The following is a 21067-nucleotide window of genomic DNA, read 5'->3' as shown; positions in this document are numbered from 1 at the left end:
CGCCTGTAATCCCAGCTACTTGGGAGGCTGAGGCACAAGAATTGCTTGAATCTGGGAGGTGAAGGTTGCACTGAGCCGAGATCACATCACTGCACTCCAGCCTGGGCAACAGAGCGAGACTCCATTTCAAAAAGAAAAAAAGAAAGAGAGAGAGAGAGAGAGAGAGAGAAGCCAGGGAAAGGTGTGGTCCCAGGAATTCCAGAGCACTTCAGAGTAAGACTAGCCCCTTGCCCCTACTAAGCTGCTTAGCTTTCATCACCCCCAGACACCCCAAGACTGTGCTGGGTACACACCGGCTTCAACTTCTGCAGAGCCCTGCCACTGTCCCAACTCACTACAGAAGAAAGTGACTACCCCTGGCTGCTCTTTGAAACTCTGTGGAAGTGTCTGTACATGGCCACCCCAGTCCAAGCTTTGAATCTGCTAACTCGCTTAGAAAGTTCTGAGCTTTTACTTCCTGGGGCTCACAGCCCTGGTTTGGGGGTCTAGAGATTCTATGCAAAAAGGCCCTCCCACTGCAGAATAGGCCAAGAAACGTTAATTAGTTATTTCAATAACCACTGAATCCCTGCTCTGTGCTGGAGCCAGTACTAGGAACTAAGGCTACAGAGCTGGCCAGAGCAGCCCACCCATGGGATGGAACTTGGAGGCGGTCATGGCAGATGAAGCCACTGATGCTGCAGGCGGGGGCTGCCTTGCCATGTTTTGGACTCTAGGACCCTAGCACCCAGGCAAGGGACACATTCTCCTACTGCTTGCTTGGTGTAGGTCTTGCTCTTCCTAGTGGCACGGGCCTTGTTCTGGGGCACCCGCCACAAGTGGTGGGGTGGGGTAAGACAGAGCAGGTATCCTCAGGTTCAGGTTCACAGGGAGCTGTGGCTTGTGGCCTGCAGAACCCAGGGTAAGCCCCTTCCCCTTCCTGACCTCAGTCCTCCATCTCTAAAATGAGACCAGGAAGTGGGTGTCCAGTGGCCCTAGCCCTACTCCTCCCCTCCCATGGACAGTCCCATGCCCCTCCAGGCCCTCTCACTAAAGGAATCAGCTCAGCCAGTGGAATTTAGAGAGAGCACAGTCTTTGGAGTCTAAACAATCTGAGTGTGAATCATCCTGGGCAAGGCCCTTTACTATCTCTGAGTCTCAGTTTCCTCATCTGTAAAATGGGCCTTACTGGACCCGGAGGAGGACTAGATGACATGGTATATGTGGAATGCCTGGTACACAGTAAGTGCTCAATAAATAAGAGCCATCATTGTTATTGCTATGATGTCATTGTTGCTATCATCTGTGAAAAGACAGAATTCACCTTGAGACGGTTAATGTAAATAGTAAAATTAAATGTGGTAACACCTGTTGAGGGGCTAACAGATGAGGGCCTGGTGTGTTCTAACAGCTGAGAATCATTTCCATTTTTTGATAAACAGGCTATTCTCATCATGCCCAGCTTACAGATCAGGAAACTGAGGTATAGAAAAGTTACAAGGCGGAAGCCCAGCAGGCAGCATGGCTCCCAGGCCCATGCTCTTAACTGTATATTCTGCCCCTAATCTCTTATTCCCCAACTGTCTCCCCCTTGATATCTGCCTCTTCCTCAGCAACTTGAGGCAGCAATGGACGATTCCCAACCTGCTAACGGAAATGGTGGCTCCCAACCCAGCAAGGAGAAGCCCACATGCAGCAAAAGCCAGGAGACCAAATGTCCCCCTACAGAGCTAGCCCCGAGGCCTGCTGCTGGCTGGATTCTGCCTCCATCCTGGGGCACGCTTTGCAGTCACCTCAGCAGTATCAGTCTGACCTTGGGCAGCTGTAGCAGCTCAGGATGGCTGGGAGCCATGACTGTCTCCCTTCCTGGCTCCAGTCCAACCAGCCACATGCTGGCCGGAGACTTCGGGGTTTTGGGAGCAATCCTCGACCCACTGTGCTTGTGCCAGCTCCAGGGCCAGGCTGTGTCCTGTCAGCCCATGTTCCTGGGAAGTGTTCAGCACAAAGCCACTGACTCAGCTACGGGGAGACCAGGCCTGTGACCTTGGTTGCTGGAAACAGTTCTCCACACACTCCCCTGGGTCCACCCACTGCCTGGACTGTTGGGGTTGAGCCCAAGCCATCAAAACAAAGGGTCAGTGGGGGAAAGACCGAAATGCTAACTTTGCTGCTGCCTTCTGTGAACCCTGGGGCAAGGCCAATCCCCCCCACCACCTTCAAGCCTCAGTTTCCCTGTCTCTAAAATGCACTGGGGTTGAACTAGATCAGTCCACTCAAAATGTGTTCTGCAGAACCATATGGGTTCACAGGCTGCTTGTTACCAGTCTGCAGTGAGATAGGTAGCAAGACTGAGTGTGTTTAAAGACCTTTGACTTGACATTGCTACGTCCAAGCATGAGATGAGTGGACTGGTCTCACTGAATAGGGCATAAGCTGGCTCAGGTGTTCTCAAGCCAGCATAATAAATCACATGCAGTGTGATGCTACAAAATGTCAAAGTCCCTCACCATAGGTAGCTTAAGGAGTCCTGATTTAAATGGCTTTGTTTCACGAGAACTCACTAACTCAGACCCTATCATGATACTTACATATACAGTAGGACTCAATCCTGCCACCCAAACCACTCCTCCTCCACTGCTCCCAACTCAGAGAATGGCACCAACTGTTTCCCTGAGCTAGACTTATTATTTTTTTTTTTTAGGACGGAGTTTCACTCTTGTTGCCCAAGCTAGAGTGCAATGGCACAATCTCAGCTCACTGCAACCTTCGCCTCCTGGGTTCAAGCAATTCTCCTGCCTCAACCTCCCAAGTAGCTGGGATTACAGGCATCTGTCACCATGCCCGGTTAATTTTTTGTATTTTTAGTAGAGACAGGGTTTCATCATGTTGGCCAGGCTGGTCTCGAACTCCTGACCTCAAGTGATCCACCTGCCTAGACCTCCCAAAGTGCTGAGATTAGATGCGTGAGCCACTGCGCCTGGCCTCAGCTAGACTTTTGAGCACCATTCTTCTCCCAAACATTCCCCATGAAATTAATCATAGAATTTTGCAGACCCCTTCTGCTATACATCCTGTGGATCTCTCACCTCTCTCAATCCCTGGTGCCTCCGCCCTAGTCCGAGACGCCATCAGTTCTCCCTGGCCGAGGGTAATAGCTCCATACTGCCCCCTGCCTCTCACCTTGCCTTCCTCCTCACCATTCTCCCCTATAAGGCCAGCATCAGCAACACCCATCAATACCTGCGCTCAGGATAAAGTCACACTTCTTCCTACAGCTTCTCAAGACCAGCGCTGTCTGATCCTGAACACACCTCCAGCTTCATCTCAGGCTCTGTTCTCCTTCCTTGTCTTCCCGCCTATGCTGGCCTGCGTTAGGGTCCCCACCTAGAACAATCCTTACATCCCAAGCCTCCCCTGCCTCAGAAACTCTCCCCAGGTCCTCCCAGTAGGCGCTCTCATTAGGCTCTTTGTCACCACTGTCATCGATTTATTATATGCTGTTCATGACTGGTGCCCTGGCCCCACACTAGACTGTCAGCTCTGTCGGGTGAGGACCATGCTGGTTGATGAGCCAGGAAGTAGAGGACATCTGAGATCTGCCTAACCAGACCCCATTTACTTGAGGAACTAACCTTCCCTCTCTCATTCTCAAGCCAGGTGATTCACAAGGAACCGACCCAACTCCTGCTCCAAGGAAAGGCATATGACCCAGGACTCAGTCCATTAGTTTAACCCATCCCACTGTCCTCAGTGGCTGGGATGGGCTTGTGATCCTACTTGGGCCAATGAGGCTCAGGCCCAGGGACTTTGATGAAATGATTGAGGGAGTCCAACTCCAAGGCCATGGCCATAACCCTGCCCCTTCTGGCAGCAGCACTGCTACCACTAAGGGAGTGAGCTAACACCTAAGTAAATAGAACCAAGAGATGAAGAGGCTGAGGCCAGTTCTCAGTGACATTGCTCAAGGGTCTGAATCCAACTAGGCCTGAAGGCTATCCCTCCTAATCCAGTAAATTCCATTTACTGCTAGAAGCTAATCTGAGTTGGGTTTTTGTCACTTATGCATACTGCATTGCCAGTACTTAGCACAGTGTTTGATGCACATTAGGCACTGTAAACTTCTTTGCTCACTCACACAGTCATTCAACAAACACTCAGCAGCGTGAAGGTGACCACGTGTGTTCTATAAGAAGAGTCATCGTGGCTGCTGTTGACAGTGGTGACTACATGAACAGGAGTAGGAAGAGGGAGACCCACAAGAAGCAATGCAGCAGTCCCAGGGACAAAGAGGAGGCCTGAAGAGGGTGGCTGACACCAAGGGAAGAGAAGGGAGGGGAAGAGTCCCAACTCTAAATTCACCGGAGAACCTCTGACAATCCCTGCCCGTCTCTGGCCTCAGTAGCCCAGTCTGTTTCAGATCCATCATCCTAGCATCCCCAAGCTTTCCCCACTGATTACAGAGTCCCTGCCTGTTGATACTCAACATTGTCACTGGAGAGTACTGAGGGGAAGGGCAGGGTGGGCTCTGGGGTTGGGACCCAACAGGCAGGGAGTATAGTATAGCAGCTAAAGACACGGGCTCTGGAGCCAGGTGCTCGGGATTAGAACCTGGCCTGCACCTCCTAACTAGGAGACCTTGTATAATCTGCTCAATCTCTCTTTTCCTTTGTTTTCTCATCTATGAAATGGGGATAATAACAATTGTGCTGGGAAGATTATACATTATCACAGAAAGAAAGCATGCTTTAATGTTAGGCACCATTATTATTATTATTATTATTATTATTATTATTATTTGTAGTAGGAAGTCCAGAAAGAGGAGATTGAATACATAGAATAGAAACCATTCCTAAATTAATAGAAAATTTCCCTGAACTAAAGGAAGACTTGAGTCTTCAGACTGAAAGGACTTACCTAGTTAGGACCAGGAAAAATTGCCAAAAGAAAACAAACAACTAGAAATAATCTAGGGAAATTTCTGAATTCCAAAGATTGGAAAGAGGAATCCTGGCTGTTTCCATAAATAAATTTTAGAAAATCAAGGAAAAACTGCTCTTAAAACACTAAATACTGGGGAAACCATGGAACACTGCTCTCAGGCTTCTGGGAGAGAAGGACGATTCACTCAGAAATTTCTATTCAAGCAAACTATGACTCAAACATGAGGACAAATATTTTCAGGCTTACCGGGATAAGAAAGGATACCACCCACAGACCCTTTCTGGAAAAATTACTCAAGAAAGCTCTACAGACAAAAGTGAATTAAAATCGAGAAGTCAAGAATGAGATGATGTGGTATGTGAGAGACAGAGGCAAGCCATGAAAACAGAAACATTTAGAGCCTTAACTACTGATAACTAAAAGTGCAATTTTAAGTAAATGATTCTCAAAACAGAATAGTGCTAATGTTTAAAAATAGTCACAACCAGCCGGGCACGGTGGCTTACACCTGTAATCCTAGCACTTTGGGAGGCCAAGGCAGGCAGATCACGAGGTCAGGAGTTTGAGACCAGCCTGACCAAGAGGATAAAACCCTGTCTACTAAAAATACAAAAATTAGCTGGGTGTAGTGGCAGGCGCCTGTAATCCCAGCTACTCAGAAGGCTGAGGCAGGAAAATCACTTGAACCTGAGAGGTGGAGGTTGCAGGAGCTGAGATTGCACCACAACCGGAAACTGAAATTCCAGATAATTAGAACAATACCTAGGAGGTATGGAGGAAAGCAGAGAAGTATAGTCCAGCCCACATGATCATTATGGGTTAGAGGCCATGAGGACAGGCTACTATGGATCTGGTGTCATTCCTGATGTTGAAATATGTTTGTGACAAAGGTAACGGTAAAGCCACTAGCAGACTAGAATTAGGGTGTATAACTCCAAAGGAAATTTTGCAGAAGAATAATAGGGGTTGGCCTTGGGATGTTTACTACTAAACCATATTCTGAAGCTAAAGTCATTAAGTCTAACCTGATGTAGGAATAGACAGATCAATGAGGGAGATGAGAGAGCTTAGAAGCCAAACCACCCATATGTGGAAATTTGGTCTATGATAAGTGAAGAAAGGAAAGACAATTCAAAAAAATTGGGTTGGAAATACTGGCCAAACCATTTGGGGGAAAAAACTAATAAGAGTTCCATCTGACACCAGGCACTAAATTAATTGCAGATGAATTTAAAATATAAATGCAAAAAATAAAAGAATAAAAGTACCTGAATAAAATTTAGATGAATATTTCTCATAATCTAGGGGTAGGAAAGACCTTAGAAAATATAGGTGCTCCCAACCCCCCCAAAAAAACTTGATTACAAAAAAAGTTTACTTCTAAATGATAAAAGATACTATAAAGTTAGAAGGTAAATGACAAACTAGAAAAATAATTATAACCCATATAATAAGCACATGGTTAATATTCTAACCACATAAAGAGCTCTTACAAATGAGATAATGCCTCAGTCAAAAACTGGGCAAATGACATGAACTGACAGGCCAAAGCAGAAATATAGGTGACTGATCAATATAAAAAGAGGCTGGGCGCAGTGGCTCATGCCTATAATTCCAGCACTTTGGGAGGCTGAGGTGGGTGGATCACTTGAGGTCAGAAGTTCAAGACCAGCCTGGCCAACATGGTGAAACTCCATCTCTACTAAAAATACAAAAATGTAGCTGGGTATGGTGGCATGCGCCTGTAATCCCAGTTACTCAGGAGTCTGAGGCAGGAGAATCGCTTGAACCCAGAAGGTGGAGGTCGCAGTGAGCCGAGATGGCGCCACCACACTCCAGCCTCTGTGACAGAGCAAGACTCCATCTCAAAAAATAAAATAAAATGAATCTCAACCTCACTAATAATGAAATAAATGTAAATTAAGATTAAATATAAAGTTTCACTTCTTGTACCAACAAAGAATTAAAAGCAATTTAACATTCCATTTTACGTAGGGTGAACTCTCATTCACTGTGAGTAGGAATGCAAATTGTACATGTACTTAACCTCTGTTCCTTTGGTTTCTCAATTTAAAAATGGGATAAGAACAATACTGTTGGGGAGATGACATGTGTAAACAGAAGGAAAGCATTTTTAGAGCACTTCGGCAGTGTGTGCCACACTCCTAACAGAAAAGCACAGCAAGATACTTACTGCAACATTGCTCAGAATATCAAAACATTAGAAACAATCTAATCATGCATCAATACACTAAATACATTATGGTAACTGGGACTACAGGTGCCTGCCACCACACCAGCTTTTATATATATATACACACATATTTTTAGTAGAGACAGGTTTTCACCATGTTGCCCAGGCTGGTCTTGAACTCTGGACTCTGGATCGGCCCGCCTCAGCCTCCCAAAGTGCTGGGATTACAGACTTGAGCCACCGTGCCCAGCAGTACAGCCACTTTGGAAAACAGTCTGGTAGTTTCTCAAAAAGTTAAACATTAGTTACCATTTGGCCCAGCAATTCCACTCCTAGGTATACACGTAAGAGTAATAAAAATATATGTCCATACAAAAAAACTTGCACAGAGATATGTATGGCAGCATTATACAGAATAGCCAAAAGGTGTAAACAACCCAAAATATCCATCAACTGATGAACGATTAAACAAAATGTGATATTCCATACAACAGAGTATCATTCAGCCATGAAAAGGAATTAGGTGCTGATACATGCTACAACATGGATGATCCTGAAAACATTACACTATATGAAAGAAGCCAGTCACAAAAGTCCAAATATTATATAATTCCCTTTATATGAAATGTCCAATATAGGCAAATCTACAGAGATGAAAAGTATAAACTAATGGTTGCTTCGGGTTGGAGGAGATGGGGAAATTAATGGATGATAGCTAAGTAGTATGATTTCTTTTTGAGATAATGAAAATGTTCTAAAATTGATTGTGGTTGTGGTTACACAAGTGTGTGAATACACAAAAAATTATTGAATTGTGTACTTTAAATGGGTGAATTGTATGGCATTTGAATTAAATCTCAATAAAACTACTCTAAAACAAATTATAGATATGACTAATAAGTCAGAAACATCTGTAGTTTAAAGAAATTATAAAAATAAAAGGCTAACATACAAATATCCTTATTATAGAAAGAGCTCTTTGTGAATTAATAATTAAACTATAAAAGTCCCAATAGAAAAATGAGCAAAAGACTTGCACAGGCTATTCCCAAAAGAGGCAACACAAGTGACTAGAAGGCATATAAATAAATGCTCAACATCTCTAATAATGAAAAAAAGAACCTATTAAAAAATGTAACAATATACCGCGTTGGTAATGATGAGGGGGAATAAACATTTTCTTATCCAGACTATCTCAGTTTGCTTGATTTGACAAGATTTTCAGTGCTAAAAAGGGAAAATCCCAGGCAAAGCAGGATGAGCTGGTCAATCTAGATGAGATTAGAAATCAGTACAACCTTTCTGCAGGGTAATTTGGCAATAGGATCAATAATCTATTTTATAAATATATAACCTTTGACCCAAAACTCTACTAAAGGGCGTTTATTTTAACAAAACATTCATTCATTCAACAAATATTTGTTTATTTAGTTCCTTTTTGAAATGAAGTTTCACTCTGTTGCCCAGGCTGGAACGCAGTGGCACAATCTCGGCTCACTGCAACCTACACATCCCAAGTTCAAGTGATTCTCCCACCTCAGCCTCCCCAGTAGCTGGGACTACAGGCATGCACCACCATGCCTGGCTAATTTTTGTATTTTTTGGTAGAGACAGTGTTTCACCAAGTTGGCTAGGCTGGTCTCGAACTCCTGACCTCAGTGATCCACCCACCTTGGTCTCCCAAAGTGGTGGGATTACAGGCATGAGCCACTGCACCCAACAAATATTTATTTAGAGTCAAATGTGTACTAGGTGTTGAGCTGGATGCTGGGGATGCCAAGATACACCTAAGAGGATTTTTTTTTTTTTTTCATTCAGAGACAGGGTCTCACTGCTGGAGTGCAGTGGTGTAATCATAGCTCACTGTAACCTCGAACTCAGGCTCAAGCCATCCTCCCACCTCAGCCTCCTGTACAAGGACTTTCATCTGAGGTTTTTGTAACAAAGAAAAATTGCAAGCAACCTGAATGATAAACAACTGAAGATTACTTAAATAAAGCATGTTTCATCTACACAATGAAATACTCCACAGGCACTAAAAATGATGTTGTAGAAGAATATTTATTGAAATGGAAACATGGATACACTACGCTGTTAAATGGGGGAGAAAAAGCAGGTTAGAAAATTGCACCAGTAACCCCAATTTGCAAATAAGATATATGTATGTATAAACGAATGCCTGACAGGACACATTCCAAAATGTTAACAGTGGTTTATCTCTGGGTGCTGGGATTAAGGATGAACTTCATTCCCTGTTCTTGGTTCATCTGTATTAAATGTTTTCTTCATAATAAACATCAATCACATGGATTACTTTTGCTACAACACAACAACAACAACAACAAAAGTCAACTGCATTAAAACAAACAAACAAAGAAAAAAACAACTTCCCATGCCCCATGAGTGGAGGCCCCAAGGAAGGGGGTTATAGAAAGTCAGATACATGTTCATGGCTTGGTTTTGCAACAAGAGCTACTATTAAGTACCTACTGCATGCCAGGCATTACGACAGATCCCCTTTGATCTTCATAAGACCGCAGTGAAATCAGTGTTCTTGTCTCATTTTACAGATGTTCTGTGACCCACCAGTAATCCCACGGCTAGTGAGAGGAAGAGCTAGGATTTGAACCCTGGCCTGTCTGTCTCTAAACCTGTAGGAGTCTGCTACCACCTCAGCTGCCTCTGTTCCTGGGGAGGGGCAGGGAAAGATCCTGAGCTACTAAGGCCTCTGTCCTGCAGGCCAGATCTAGGCTGGTCCTTGTCCTTCCTCCCTGCAGACAGTCCAAAGAAAGGAGGACAAGTCAGCAAGGGAGGGGACACCAGCAAGAGGAGGTGTGGCACTGGACAGTCGGCTGGCTGAGGTCAGGGCTCAGGATGGGCTAGCCGGGGACTCCTCGCCTGCCAGGCGACTCTCAGGAAGCCTGACCACATCCGGTCCCAGGAGTTCCCAGGCTCTGTGCGCCCAAAGGCGGTGACAGCAAACCTCACAAGGCCTGCAGCCACTGTGCTGAAACAGCCAGGGAAAAACGGCCTGCCAACTGGGCCCTTCTCCCTGGGTTTGCTTGCCACCAGCCAGTGCTTTCTGCTCTCCGGGCCTCCAGGGCCTCCTCACCTGTATGAGGAGGGGGTGTGAGAGCTGATGGCTCCAGGACCCTCCCAGATGGAATTATGTGACTCCATGGGACTTCCGCACATCGGGCCTGGCAGGAAGAGGAAGGGGGTGAGGTCTCCCCACCCAGCTCCTGAAGGAGCCCCCTCCTCTTCCCCTCAGCTCCATTCCCACTGCTATTTTTAGAACAGACCTCAGGGAGCGTCTCCACCAGTCCAGCCATGCTCCTAGCTGCAGGTAAAACACAGCAGCCCCATTCATTCTGCTCCAGCAAGCACACGCCAGGAATTTACAGACAAGCCAGAGGACTAGACAACCTCTCCCCACACCATTAGCTGAGCTGCTTTCTCACTATTTCCATTACAGCCCAACATGGTGACTTGTATTTCCTAAGGCCAACACAGTGAGTTGCTGAGTGAGACAACTCTGAGACCATCTGTGCCCCTCCTCCACCCCCAGCCCAGCAGAATCTTCAGAAGTCACCAACTACATGCCCTTGGCCAAGTTTCTGCCTCTTTCACTTGGTTTCTACAGTCTAGCTTGTTAATCAATTGATCTCAGTGAGGGAGGGAGGAGGTTTTCCAGCTCCATGTTCAAAGTTTCTAGGGTTCTACCAATATTCTAGTCACTCATAAAATAAATGTTATATTCCCAAAGTCCACCTGAGTATTGATTATAGGCCTCTGAATGCATTTTCGCACTCAAAAGTATGTTATAAATGGTGGTCAGCTTCCTAGGCCAGCCTACTTAACCCTTAATAGTCTTCCATCAAGTAGAAAGAGTAGAAAACCATATTGCAATAATAGACTTAAACCAAAACAGAAACCCACTAACATTTAGGACAATTTTCTTGAAAATTTATCTTGGGTAGGGTTATCCCAGCAGAAGTGGGTAGGTACTAAAGGTAATGAAAAAGTCAATGGCAACTTATGGGGAAGAGTCTGAAGGAGACTTCTGACCACACCAGAAATGAAAGGACTGCAAACCAGTGACCACAAATTCCACACAGAAATTAGCCTGATGCATTGGACTGGGAGTTGGAAAGGTTAAAGAATGTACTTGCATACATACTCGGTTGGTGCCAAAGTAATTGCAGTTCTCATCATTACTTTTAATGGAAAACACCACAATTACTTTTGCACCAACCTATATATACGTGAAGTTGAAACATAGAGTTCAGTGTGTGTGCCCAGCCACCTGAGCAGAAAGGAAGGAGGGAATGGGAAGATACAGGGTTGGAGAGCCCGTCTTGTGCTGGCCTCCCACGAGGGAGGCTGGAAGAGGCACCTCTAGGGGAGAGGAGGCAGTAATGTGCTCATAATTTGGGTGTCTGTGATGAGGACCACTTTCTGTCTAAAATATACCTATGTGTGATGAGTACATGATGAATATTCACCAGGAACAACATTTGCATAGGGCCATACACATATACTCTGTTTCAATGTGAAAACTAAAATGCCTGTTCCCTTTCTTCTTTTCGCCTGGTATTAGAGTACCGAGGCTTTGCAGTCTACCCATTCTCCCCTCTGAAATCCCTCATGGAGCTGTTTCTATGGAACACCTATGTGTCTCCAGACAGTGACTGTGATGAAGAACCTAGCCAATTCTCCCCCTAGACCAGGATCTCCACCTTTTCTGAGGGGAGTAGCTACTTTATCATACTCATCTTTATTGTTTTATCCTGATAATCTGGAATCAGATGACTCCTGGAGACCATCTGAATTCAACTCCCTCATTTTTCTTGGTAAAGGAACGGATGATCAGAGATGTGAAGCAATTTACTCAAGGTCACATGGTAAGTACCAGCAAAATCAGGACTCGAGGCAAGATTTTCAGAATCGCCCGCTGGTTTTCTCTGCGAGCAAGGGGCCCGGTGAGAGGTAAGCTCCGCAACCCACAGCAGCAGCTCCAACTGGGTTTCCTTTCCCTCTGGGAATTCCCCAGCGTCAGCGTGGGAACACGGTGGTATCCATGACCCTGAAGTGAAACTGGTCAGACCTTCATAAACCAAGTGTAGATCCATGCTCTGGTCTCCACAAAGCTGAGGTGCAACAGAAGAAGCTCTGAATCCAAAGAATCAGGAGACCTGAGCTCTGGTCCTGGCTCTGATACTAACCTTTCTCATGATCCTGGCCAGGTCATTTCTCTTTTTGCACCTGTTTCCTCCTCTAGTTCTAGAATATAAGAGAGTTGAACTGGACAGCCTAATTCAATCCTACCTCTACGGAGCACCTACTATGGACCAAACAACAATAGAACCAAAGACAAATAAAATATAACATCCACTTGCTCCCAAGAAGGAAGCTCATAGTCATCCAGGTGCTAACGATGAATTGTGCTAAGGCAGAAAAAGTACTCTGGGAACCACGAAGGGGGAAGTCAGGACTCCTGATGCGTGCCTGAGAAAGGTGTTCTCAGAGGAGCCACTAAGCATCGAAGGTTGAGGATTACATCCGGCGGGGACAGCCAAGCAGGGCAGTCAACATCAGGCAGATCAAACACCCTAACTGTGAATGTCTACAGTGAGTTTAGAGAAGGGGAAATAGTGCGGTGTGGCTGGGCTCCAGGTGCAAAGCAGGAGTGTAGTGCTACCAAGGAGAGCCTGGAAAGCCAAGCCTTATTCTGAAGACAGTGGCCTCCCACAATGGTCTTTAAGCAGGAGTGTAACAGCCCAGCCTCCCTGGCCCTCCCAGCTTGGATGGTCCGGACTTACAGGAAAGCTGTATAGCTAAATAATCCAAAGCAGGTGCTCTGGAGCTGGGCTGCCCAAGTTTCAATCCTAGCCACCCACTAGCTGTGTGACCTTGGGCACGTTTCTTAACTTCTCTGAGACTCAGCATCTTCATCTCTAAATTGGGCATAGTGAGAGTAAATGTGTAACAGGGATAACACATCTCATAAGTCTGCATGAGGATTAGATGAGATAGGGTAGGTGAAAAGCTTGGCCCTGTGCCTGGCTCCTCTTGTAAGAGCCCATCAGATTACCTTCTGGTATCATTCTACCTTTAAAACCAAGGATCTGGGAACAGTTTGGAGGATGGATGGCTCTATTGAGAGAAAGTCTTCAGGGAAGAGAAGGCAAAGACAGGATAGAGGGTAAGGTTGCACTGTCTTCTTCAGGAGCTAAAAAAAACAATAGCAAGACAGCTGAGACCAAGAGCAAGACAGCGAAGAAGGCAGTCTGTCCACCAATAGGGCAGCAGCAGGGAACGGGGAGGAGAGCTGGAGGCTGCCTGGAAACAGCTTTTTAGGGAGAAGAGTCTGCATCTCTTGGGGGAGATGGCTGAAATCAGATCCAATTCCCTGTTACTCAGGGCTGAGAGTCTAAATCAGTCAATTAGCAAAACCTGGGCACAAAACCTGGCAGGTTCAGCATGGGCAGGCTCTCTCCCTGCCCTCAGCTGGTCTCAGGTCAAAGGCCTCCTTCCAGTACTTAAGCTGGGCACAAGCCACCCTGAGCCTGAAGTTATACCTCTTTGCCTTTGGCCAACATTCCATCACTGCCAAGCACTTCAGGACTCTGTCTGCTGATCCTTTTGATGCCAAATTCAAAAGGGGAAGGGGTGTAAGCTACCCATTCCAGAGCTCCCAGAGAACCTGTCTTAAGGAGCTCAATCTGATCTCTCATTTTAGTCTTTTTTCAAATCTTGTGGGAAGCTATTGATCTTTTCAGCCTGTGCCACCCTCAGGAAAATGCATTCTGGAAGTTTATTCTCCACTGGGTGGAAATTAAGGCATCTCATTTTATTTATCCTAAAAGCATCCCCTCTACAGCTTGATGGGCCACCGCTTCTGACATGCCGGATATCCCTCTCTTGCCTCTTCCTGGAGATGATTGATTTCTCTTACTTCTGTCCCTAAAAGGCAAACCTTTTTATCTGAAATGAGCGGTAGATGAGATTCAAAGGCCTCGGCTTGAGGGCAAGCTTGGCCCTTGCCAGCTGTGTGACCTAGGATAAAACATCTAACTTCTCAGAGCCTTGGTCTCTTTCACTCATAAAACAAGGCTGCTGGGAAGCTGAGGGGAGATCATGCCTGGGGACCCCAGTTGCTGTCTCCAAAGTTCAGGCTCTCACTGTGGGGCTTTCGCTGTGGGGAGTCCTTCCACATTGCAAAACTGCCTGCATCTTCACTTTGCAAAACCCTCTTGGTGCCTTGGTGCCATGTGTGACAAATGAGGACTTTGGTGGGAGAATTCATGGGGAAAAAATAAAGAATAAAAATACAAGACATATATAAATAAATGTCATTATTTCCAAAAGGTCTGCAATGTCTCAACTCCCAAATGGCCAAAAGACCCAGGTCAGCAGAGATCCAGGACTGACGGCTTACAGGATAGATGAAGAGTTTTAAAAGACCCAGAGCCTGAGGCATTAAACAAACAAACAAACAAACAAACGTGAAAATAGGATCAGAGAGTCGGGGGTGAGTGGTGAACTAAAGAATAACTTTGTATTCAAGTTGCACAGATGGTCTTTCCAACAATAAATGGTTGTGCTCCCATCCTCCCAGCTCCTGGGCCTAAGACACCAAACCAAGACAATTGGCCCATCAGGAAAGAGGCCATTGTGTGCTTCTTAGCATGATTTATGTAGTAGGGAGGGGCTCGGCAATGCTTCCCGTGACTATAGCTCTCAAGTGCAATTTCGATAGCTTGTTCATCATCCTGGACAGCTAGGATGGACTGGGATGCTGGACAGCAGTGGCCATCAGGTCATGTTTCATCTTCTTGAGCCTGTGGAGCCAAATTAATTGTTCCATCGATTTGAGAGGCAGAGCAGCAACGGTGCTATGGCTCACCACAGTCACTGCCCAAGGCCCACCAGGAACTGATGTCTGCTTCCCTAACAGCTGGGCCTGGGACCCTGATGTGAGCATCTGCTCGACTCAGCAGCTTGTCAGGACAGGCTGGGTGAAAAGTCCTGTCCCCAGGGCTGTGTGCTGCATTCAGATTGTCCATTTTTTTGTGGCCAGAGCTTCTGTCCTCTGTACCTGTCTGGTAGACACAGGTAGGTCACCAGGTCCAGGAGAGACGAGCTTGCTGCCTTCCCAGACAGGCGAGGCTCCTGTGCCTCACATTCCCCTTATGTCATTTTGTAAGGGAATCAAATGAAATCAAAGTGCAGCTTGCTGTCTGTGCAGACCCAGCTGCTCAGCCTCTCACAATTCCCCGGCCGGCAGGCTGAGCCCTGGAAGACAGAGATACTGTGTATCACTGGTCCCAGTCCAGGCAGCCTCTACTCCCCTGCTGGGTGGGGGGCATTGGTCTGGTCACGGGCAGATCCAGCCCATCCCCTATTAGACTGCTGAGTCAATATGTCTGATCTTTCCTAGGTTGAGAGGAGGATAAGTGGGAGGTAAGGGGTGTATTCTCTTCTAGGCCACTATTTTTGGGGTTCAAGTGGCCATAGCAGCTGAGCAAGCTCACAGGGGCACAAGAACCTTTCTCTAAAGATGCTGAGGTCTTACACAACATGAAGAATGTCCATGGTCAGGCAGCCTCTCTGGCCTGAGCCAGCCCTCAGCCTCTCTGATCCTCTTTTCCTATGCAAGTGACTCTAATCCTCTTGATACACTTTTGCCCATGAGCCGTGCAGCAGGCAGTCAGTGGGGTGGGCTCATACTGCTGTCCCCTTGGTTGGTCTTCCTTCAGCCCTGTGGCAGGACAGTCTCCACTAGAGCTGCTAGGCCACCTCCAGCCCAGTCCCTGGCCCTTGGGAGCCCCACAGAAAGCAAGCCAAGTCAGTTTCCAGGGCACTGTGTGGCAGCTTCTATCACAATGCTCAGCATAGGACGGAAAGACAGCACAGCGGCCCCTGCTAAGGCCTGGGCAGCCGTGAACTCTCCCACCTAGCCCAGGCCGAGCACTCACTGCTCCCAACTTCCAGGAACATTCCTAGAACTCAGCATTGGCCCCCTACCCAGGCCTGGCCAAAAGGTGGCTCTGTGAGGAAGGTCCTAATCCTCACTCACATCCACTGAGAGAGGGGCCATTGAGGAGGAGGGTAGGCAGGGGGATGAGGCAGGGAGTCATCTCTTCTCCTCCAGAGCCTGGCATTCAGGCACCCACCTCCCCAGCCACCATCCAGCACAAGCCACCAGGACAGACCTCACCTGGTTAACTGAACGAGCCCTCTAACTGATCTCACACCCACTTGGGTCCCTCCTATGTGTAAACTGATCTTGTAGAAATGTACCTGCAACTCCCTTCCTCAAAAGCCTTCAATGGCTCCCCAGTGTATCTAGAATGAAATCAACAAGACATCAACCACCAAACCCTGCACAGTCAGGCCCTCGCCCACTGTGTCTTGCCCCTCACTAAGCTCCAGCCACACTGGCCTGCTCGCCATTCCTCCAGCCCGCTAAGCTCCTTCCCATCTCAGGGACTCTCCACGTGCTATTCCATCTACCAGGAACACTCTTCCCCAAGTCCAGGACTGGCTCCTTCCTCTCCAGCCCACAAGTCTAGGTTTAAAAGTTATGTCCTTCCCCATCTCCACCCCCACACACAGCAATCTAAGTACAATTCCCTCTTGAAGAAATCTGTGTTTTCCTTCATAGATGATCACAGCTTGCCATCACGTGTGTGCATGTGTGTGTTGGTGCTGACTTATTTAGTGCTCACTCCCAGCTGGACTGAAATCTTGATGACAGCGAGACGGTATCCGACTTTTTCTCCACAGTATACCCAGCTCCTAGCACAGAGCCTGGCATAAAGTAGATGCACCCGACATATCCATCGAATGAATGAGCCAATGTGTACAGGTGGAAAATGAGTGAATGGGCAGAGATGTCCTCTGGCAGCAGCAGATCATGGCATTGTTCTTCATCAGGGTGACTTCTCCCAACCTCTCCTGCTGCCCCCAAGGCAGGTCCAGGAGCCATCCCTGGAAGCCCAGATGTGGAATGTCCTCCTCCTCCTCCTCCTTGGAAGGAAGAAGCCTCTGAGTCCTCTCCTCTTGGGGCTTTCTGCTGCCAGTCTCTGCATGCCCACAAGGCCTCTCACACCACTGTGGTCCTTCTGTTGACGCACCCTTGGGACCACTCCCTTCAGATGACCCTAGGCCCACCATCTTGGTCCTCTGTTTTGGGTCCAGTTGAGGTGAGGTTACTGTGTGGTAGGGGATGCCCAAGAAAGGGTTAAGTTGCCAGAAGCAGAGTCCCGCCCTTGGGTTTGCTCAGCCAATCAGAGTCTGTCCTGATGAGGTAAAGCTTCTATCCTGGGTGGCATTGGTTGAGTTGACCGGCCCCATCTCCTGCTGGAGAGAGCCGAAAGGGTGGAGTTTCTGTGGAACCAGACAGAACTGGAATTAGCTCGCTTTCTACTCAGGCCGGGCTGCCTGACTGCAGGACCTGCCTCTGCTCCTTTCTAATGCACTCACACACCCTGGCATCTCCAGGGCTGTCTCTAGTGGCCCCAGTGGAGATGACAAGGTGGCACGCACCTCACTGGTCACATCTGGGAGAAGTCTTAGAGCCAGAGCAGACAAGGAGGCCTCAGTTTCCCTGCCTGGGCCCCTGGAATATGGCAGGTGTCTACCAGGAAGTGACATGGAGCAGTTGTCACATGTGCTCCGAGCACCAGCAGCAGCTTCAATGAACAAGGGCCCGATGAATCTTCCCATATGGGCAGCACTTTAAGACCATGACAGTGAGAATGATAGCGGCTAGTTCAGAGTTCATCTTGCATGCCACTTTGCAAAGCACATCCTGAGTTCAATCCTCACAAGAAGCCTCTTAATCCATCCACTTTACTGATGCAAAAACTGAGTCTCAGAGAGGCTAAGTGGCTCACCTGAGGTCACATCGCTTACTACGTTATTTTGAACTATCTGTCATGTCTGTCTCCGCCACCAGACTGTGATCTCCTGAGGAAAGGGAGTGATGAATTGTTCTGTGTGTCCCCCCAGTGGAGCACAGGACCTGCCCTGAGAACAGGGCCAGGCCCCACTGCACTGTGTCTGCCCTTATCCTAAGGGCTCGGTTTCCATGCTTCTCAGAAGGCTTCCTGGAGCCCAGCGCAGCACCAGGCACATGAAGGGTACTGAGCAGGAGGCTCATGGCATAGATGATGCTTGGATAGCCAGGACCCCACTGGATCCTTCTTAGGACCCGCAAGCATGGCTTTCATGCTTAGATCACCACTCCAGTGCCCTCCTCACCTCTCTCCTATTAGGAGAATTCCACAGGGACAGGGACCAGGTCTCATTCATCTCTGTGACCCCAAAGGATCTAAACCAGTATCTGGCACTGAGAAGGCGTTTATTATGTATATTTGCTTGAATAATCAAAAGAATATATAACTGCCTCTCCCTTCTAGCTTAGAACCTGAATAGCCACAGGTGGGCCTGGCTCTGGGTTATTCTAGATTAGAAGTCTCGCAGCAGTTCCCCATGCAGGGAGTTTAGTACAAGAATTCCCAGGCAGAAGAAGAAAGGTAGGTGGCCCCCAGCTACAGATAATGAAGCAACAGAGGGGCAGAGCTCTGAAGAGGAAGGAGGGGGTGATGAACAGGAGTAGGAAGTTGAGACAAGAGAGAAAGTAGTTCATTTATTTCTACAAGAAATGGAGACTAGATGGCCCCTGGCCCTCGGCTTTCACGAAAATCACAAGGCTTGGAGAGACAGAAAGAGCCATGGGCCCAGTGCCCAGATGGGACTACTGAGGCCACAGCAGTCAGCGGCTGCTGAAGGTCCCACAGCAAGGGTGTGACCTCCCAACTGTTCTTTAAGTCCATCTTCCCCTGACTCCCTCCACCTTCCCAACAAGCATATATTTCATCTTTAAGGTAAATTGCACTTACTATGTTTTGTGAATTTGGGAAGAGCTTTACATTCCTTAAGATATTTAAAGAAGCCCCCACATCTGGGTGTCAGCAGACACTATTGAAAGGAGCATGGAAGTTTGGGGAGTTGCCTTACAAACCCCCTTTTGCCTGAGAGGCATTTGGGTGGGGCAGGGGTAGGGTGGGGGGGTCTAGGCAGTGTTTTCCTTTGTTCAGCAGAAGGTGGAGCATCTGCAGAAAGAAGAAAGAACACAGAAAAGCCATTCAAAGGTGTGCTACTCTTGAGGTCAGGAGTTCGAGACCAGCCTGGCCAACATGGTGAAACCCCATCTCTACTAAAAATACAAAAATTAGCCAGGCATGGTGGCATGTGCCTGGGGTCCCAGCCACTCAGGAGGCTGAGGCACGAGAATCACCTGAACCCAGGAGGCAGAGGTTGCAGTGACCTGAGATCGCACCACTGCACCCCAGCCTGGCTGACAGAGCGACACTCCATCTCAGAGCAAATCGGTCCAGCAGGACCCTTACACCTGAAGAGCAAGCAGTCAGCCTCCGAGCTCTGCTTGGCCCTTCTTCTTCTGCCCTGGAGACAGAGACCTTAGTGGCCAGCCCTTGGTAAAGAGGTTCCTGGTCAGCCCGAGGCTGCCAGGACCTGATGGAACTGAGCACAAGTGGACAATGCTGTGGACCAGCTGGACAGCCAGGTGGGCCCTGTCAGTAAGGTTGCTAAAGCACTGCTAGAACTACCTAGGGCTGGAGAGAATCATATTTACTGGAATTCCTCTCAGGAAGCATTCCATAAGTGTCTAGAAGGAGTAAGTTGCTAAGACTCTTTGCATGTGCATGCTGGCGGTAGGGATGGGGAAGGCTGAGCAGTGAGACCTCTAGGGCCTGCCTGACAAAAGACAGTTATATCATGGGCTTCTGAGGAGGGTGGCCCAAGTGGGGTGTGCCAGTGTGGCGCCAGGCCCAGTTCTTAGGCCTGGGAGATAATTCTGAGGCTGTCCCAGCACTCGGGCCCCCTCCTTCATCCTTCTCCTGTCCAGCACACAGCTTCTCCATGGAACACGCATTTGAAGAGTTTGGGTTTGAAGACGTGTCCAAACTGCTCTGCCCAGGATTCCCATACATCCTAGTGTGGCCCTGAAGCCAGGCCTCAAACCCTCGGGCCCTTCCAGGGTCAGCCAGCCAAGCCCAAAGCCCTTCAGGGACCAGAGTCTGACCCAGAAACAGCCTGCCTTCAGTCACCCTCTGTCCTCCCGAACCTGAAGATGGAGAGATTCTCCAAGGTATTGAGAAGGCTGCTGCTAACACACTCCAAAGTCAGCAAACTCTGATGGTGAGGCACAAAGAGCTCTTTCCCCGAGAAGAGGAGGCACAAGCCCAAAGGAAAACAAACTGAGGGCATGGGTTCAGCCATTCGACGTCCCAGGGGCCACCCCAATGAAGAAGAGTGGCCTGGATTCTGACTGTGACCAACCCAGGATCAGTGGGGCAGGGCAACCTATAGGCATGGTGACAGGTTTCTGCTCAGTAGAAGAACCTGACAGTGGCAACCAGCCAGTGTTGCAACAAACCACCTGGGGCTGGGCAGGGGGCAATGCATTCCCCACAGCTATGGTTGAGCGAGTGCCTACTGCATACCAGGCACTGTGCTATAGCCCGTATATGCACCCTCTCATTTCATTCTCACAACAACACTTTGAGGGAAGGATTATTGTCCCAGTTTACTGGTGGGGACATCAAGGCACAGAGCAGCAAAGTGACTTTCCCAAGTTCCCACTGCCAGTTGGTGGTAGAGGGTGGCTCAGAAGTCCGTGCTCTTCCTACTGTCTTCCCTCATCCAAGTTATTCTTGCCACTAGCTAGTGTAAAACAAGAGAACGTTCACAGCTAAGATGATGTAATTCTCAGACCCTCACTCCTTTCGGGAATAGCTGGGGAGCTGCTGTCCACCACTGGCCCTCAGAAGAGGTTGCCAACTGCCTCTTCCCCACCTCCTGCCTCAGAAGGCCTGACCCCCACTGCCCCTGCATAGGCCTGCTGCCCATGGCATGGGG

The 21067-nt window shown here is 48.0% G+C and overlaps 1 protein-coding gene across 8 annotated transcripts in view; it reads right to left on the bottom strand.

Moving 5' to 3' along the window:
• Window positions 1–21067, bottom strand: part of RGS3 (regulator of G protein signaling 3) — a 134676-nt gene that overhangs the window by 36328 nt on the left and 77281 nt on the right. For 2 of the 8 annotated variants that reach the window (XM_009188226.4, XM_017949621.3), the window contains one exon: window positions 9157–17509. The exons of the other annotated variants lie outside the window; for them this stretch is intronic. In XM_009188226.4, the coding sequence (XP_009186490.1) occupies window positions 17402–17509 (108 nt within the window). In that variant the 3' untranslated portion in view covers window positions 9157–17401. Of the gene's footprint in view, window positions 1–9156; window positions 17510–21067 lie in introns of those variants that run through there. 8 annotated transcript variants of the gene reach the window in all.

Source organism: Papio anubis, chromosome 13 (genome assembly GCF_008728515.1).
Source record: "Papio anubis isolate 15944 chromosome 13, Panubis1.0, whole genome shotgun sequence".
Classification (NCBI taxonomy): Eukaryota; Metazoa; Chordata; class Mammalia; order Primates; family Cercopithecidae; genus Papio; species Papio anubis.
The sequence above is the reverse complement of the archived record's forward strand: the minus strand, read 5'-3'. Positions and strand labels throughout refer to the sequence as shown.